At 42.4% G+C, this 3,505-nt stretch overlaps 1 protein-coding gene across 1 annotated transcript; it reads left to right on the forward strand.

Annotated features, from left to right (window-relative positions):
• Positions 1–2,612: 2,612 nt before the first annotated feature.
• Positions 2,613–3,023, forward strand: LOC140862814 (uncharacterized). The gene has a single exon (XM_073265858.1). The coding sequence runs from the start codon at positions 2,613–2,615 to the stop codon at positions 3,021–3,023; it is 411 nt and encodes a 136-aa protein (XP_073121959.1).
• Positions 3,024–3,505: the final 482 nt, after the last annotated feature.

Here is a 3,505-nt window from a genome sequence, read left to right on the forward strand (position 1 = left end):
TTGGCATCAGGACAAGTTATTAATTTTCAGAAATCAGCACTCTTTTTTAGTCCTAATACTACCCAATCTATGAAAGAATTGGTATTTTCTTGTTTTAATCTGAATCAGAATCATATCCATGACCCTTATTTGGGGCTTATTGCTTATGTTGTCCGAGACAAAGCTCGCATTTTTGACGATGTGCGTGAAAAAAGTTTGGAGAAAATTACTGATGTGGAAAAGTAAGATGTTCTCGGCGGGTGGAAGAGAAATACTTATCAAGGCAGTAGCTCAGGCAACCTCGATCTATACAATGCAGGTTTTTAAGCTTCCTCGTTCATTATGTAAGGCGTTACAGTCTATTATTGCTAAGTTTTGGTAGGGAGGGAATACCACAGATAAGAGTATTTACTGGCTTAGATGGAAACATCTTTGTAAATATAAATATGAGGGTGGAATGGGGTTTCGTGACATGATCAAATTTAATCAAGCAGTTTTAGCTAAACAAGCTTGGCGGTTATTGACTAGACCGGACGATTTATCATCCAAGGTTCTAAAAGCTAAATACTTTCGTCACACCTCCTTTTTAAGGGCCAAAATGGGCTACAATCCTTCTTATGTTTGGAGAAGCATTTTATGGGGTTGTGAGCTTTAGAAAAGGGGATTAAGTGGCGAGTGACATCCGGTAGTCATCTTGGCATATTTGAGGATCCTTGGATCCCTCGTCCTTACACTTTCAAGCCTATTACAAAACCCCTGCCTCAATATGCTAATATGAAGGTGCGCAAGTTGCTTACTATTTCGGGTTCTTGGGATTGGCCTTTGATTGAAAGGATGTTGTGGCGTATTGATCATACTATTATACATCATATCCCGATAGTTCCATACGAACAGAGAGACATCATGATCTGGAATTTTGATAAGAAGGGTGAATATTCGGTCAAATCGGGTTATAAGCTTGCTATGAATATTAATAAAGCCGGGTGTAGTCATGGATCAGGTCAAAGTGTGTCATCTTTGCGCAAATTAACCTGAATATTCCCCCAAAAGTTAAAATTCATGTGTTTTGATGCATTGCCTACTCGAGTTAATCTGTGTAGGAGAGGGGTTACCACTGATTGTATATGCCCAAATTGCAAAAGAAGAGTACAAGATGTCACAAAAGGTTCGGAAACTTTCTGCTTTATGGCCACTTATAGCACGGTTTTATGGTCAAAATATGCAGGATCTGTTTTTGTGGGTTGCGGAACAAGGAACGGAGGATGACTTGGGGATTTTTGCGATGCTATGTTGGAGTATTTGGTTTGCCCGTAACAAATGGGTGTTTGAGGGGGTTTCGACATTACCTTTTGCTGTTATGGAATGTGCAAATAGAATATGGGGATCGTTTTCCGATGTGTTTCTAATCCAAATGTTTTATGGCATGTACCTCCACCAGGTACCATTAAAGTGAATGTTGATGCTGTTGTTAAAAAAACTTTGGATTTTTTTGCTGTGGGTATCGTGGCTAGGGACAGCTCAGGTGTTGTCCTTTTTGCAAGTGAAAAAGTTCTTCCTTGTCGGTTTGAACCTTATTATGCGGAAGTTTATGCTGTGTTGGAAGGCCGCAGGGTCGCTACAAAAGACACAACCAAATTTTGGATTGTGGAGACTGATACCCCGTGAAATTATTTTAATCCGAATCCGTTCGTTATGGGTTTATGAGGGTTGGCCCAATTATTGAATTATAATCATTAGGTAAGGTCCAGCCCAGTTTTACACATGTTAGGGCTTTACTTAAACTGGGCTGTTATTTATGGGCCGACCAGAGCTGGCCCCTAAGGGGCTGGATGGACTTCTCTTACATGCATTGTGGATAAGTTTGACCATCTCGAGATATTTATGAGATGGGGATAAACTTGAAGGCGGTCCAATGGATGAAGAGGCCCAGTACAGGACATGTTATAATTCGACTAGGTAACTTACTCTATTTTTCCTATAAATACAGGTATTGTTATGGTTGTATGATTATTCATTACTCACTTCTACATTCACGCACTCATATCTCTCAGTTTTCGCATTAATCATACCCTCTGCCTTCAAGACACTGACTTAGGCATCGGAGGGGTCACGTCGAAAACACTTTCGGCGTCCCTTTGACCTAGCTGTTGCTTGTGCAGTTCCGCCATACCCGACCCGACCTACTTTCTAAAGGATTTGGAGGATCCATTCTATCAGACCGAACCCGAGGTAAAATTCCGATATCATCAATTGGAGCCGTCTGTGGGAATTTGAAGGAAAAGAGTTTCGATGGCTAATCAGAATGGAGATCACCCAAATTTAGAGGAATTAGAGCACAACGCCCACCTCGATGAGATCAAAAAATTGAAAGAGGAGATGGAGCAGCTAAGGAAAAAACAGGCCGGGTACCTAGCTACTACAACAAGAAACATTCCTTTTACTCAGGAGATATTGGACGCGACCTCCCCAAGCAGTTCAAATTGCCTCATGTTGGAGAATATGATGGCAAGGGAGATCTTGAAGACCATTTAGCGCGCTTCGAGAATGCAGCTCTGTTGCATAAATATTCTGATCAGATTAAGTGTCGGGCTTTTCTTACTACTCTCATAGGACCAGCCCAGCAATGGTTCAATATGTTACGCCCCGGAGAGATCAAGGAATTCAAGGATTTTAGCAAATCCTTCGTGCACCACTTCGCCAGTAGCAAAAAGCATCCTACCACTACTTTCAGTCTCTTCTCAATCAAGCAAAGGGAGCATGAAAATTTGAGAGCATATATCCGCAGGTTTAGTGCCTTGGCTCTTGAGGTACCCACTGCGACACCAGATCTGCTCATCAGTGCCTTCATGCAAGGGCTGGATACAAAAGATTTTCTCAAATCCCTAATAAAAAGACCAGCGGAAACATACGAGGAACTACTCGCCCGAGCGGAGAAATATGTCAACATGGAAGAAATACTGGTTTCTAGAGCTGCTATGAAGAGGGAACGACCAAAAAGTCCAAAGGGCAATAGGGTTCCTAACAATAATACTGGAATGGGATAGCCATTCCGGCCCGTTTTGTTGGGAGAGTTCACTTCTCTCACCCCTTTACGCATGAACAAAGTACGAGCTTTACAAATTTGTGACGATCGTAAACTCACGCAGAGGCCTCCCTGGGCTGAGAAGGGACCTCGTAACAGGGAATCAGATAAATATTGTCACTTTCACAATGAGTATGGGCATACGACGGAGGACTGTCGTCAATTAGATCAAGAAATTGAAAAAATAATACAGCAACACTCTGAATTAAAAAATATATTGACCCGTCAGGAAAGGTATCGCCTGAACAGGGGACAGGGAGGAAGGTCAAGACAAAGAGCCAGAACTGCTCCTCCCCATGAAGATTTCAACCAACCCAATCAAGAACAGCTCAGGGATGACCGAGCTCATCAGAGACCAGCCCCGCCCGCTCGAGGAATTATCAACATGATTTTGGGAGGTCCTACTGATGGTGATTCCAACCGAGCTAGGAAGACTAGCAGCAG

Source organism: Henckelia pumila, chromosome 4, assembly GCF_033568475.1.
Source record: "Henckelia pumila isolate YLH828 chromosome 4, ASM3356847v2, whole genome shotgun sequence".
Taxonomy (NCBI): domain Eukaryota; kingdom Viridiplantae; phylum Streptophyta; class Magnoliopsida; order Lamiales; family Gesneriaceae; genus Henckelia; species Henckelia pumila.

Coding starts and splice junctions, on each gene's coding strand:
- LOC140862814 (XM_073265858.1), top strand. CDS start 2,613: ATGTTACGCCCCGGAGAGATCAAGGAATTCAAGGATTTTAGCAAATCC.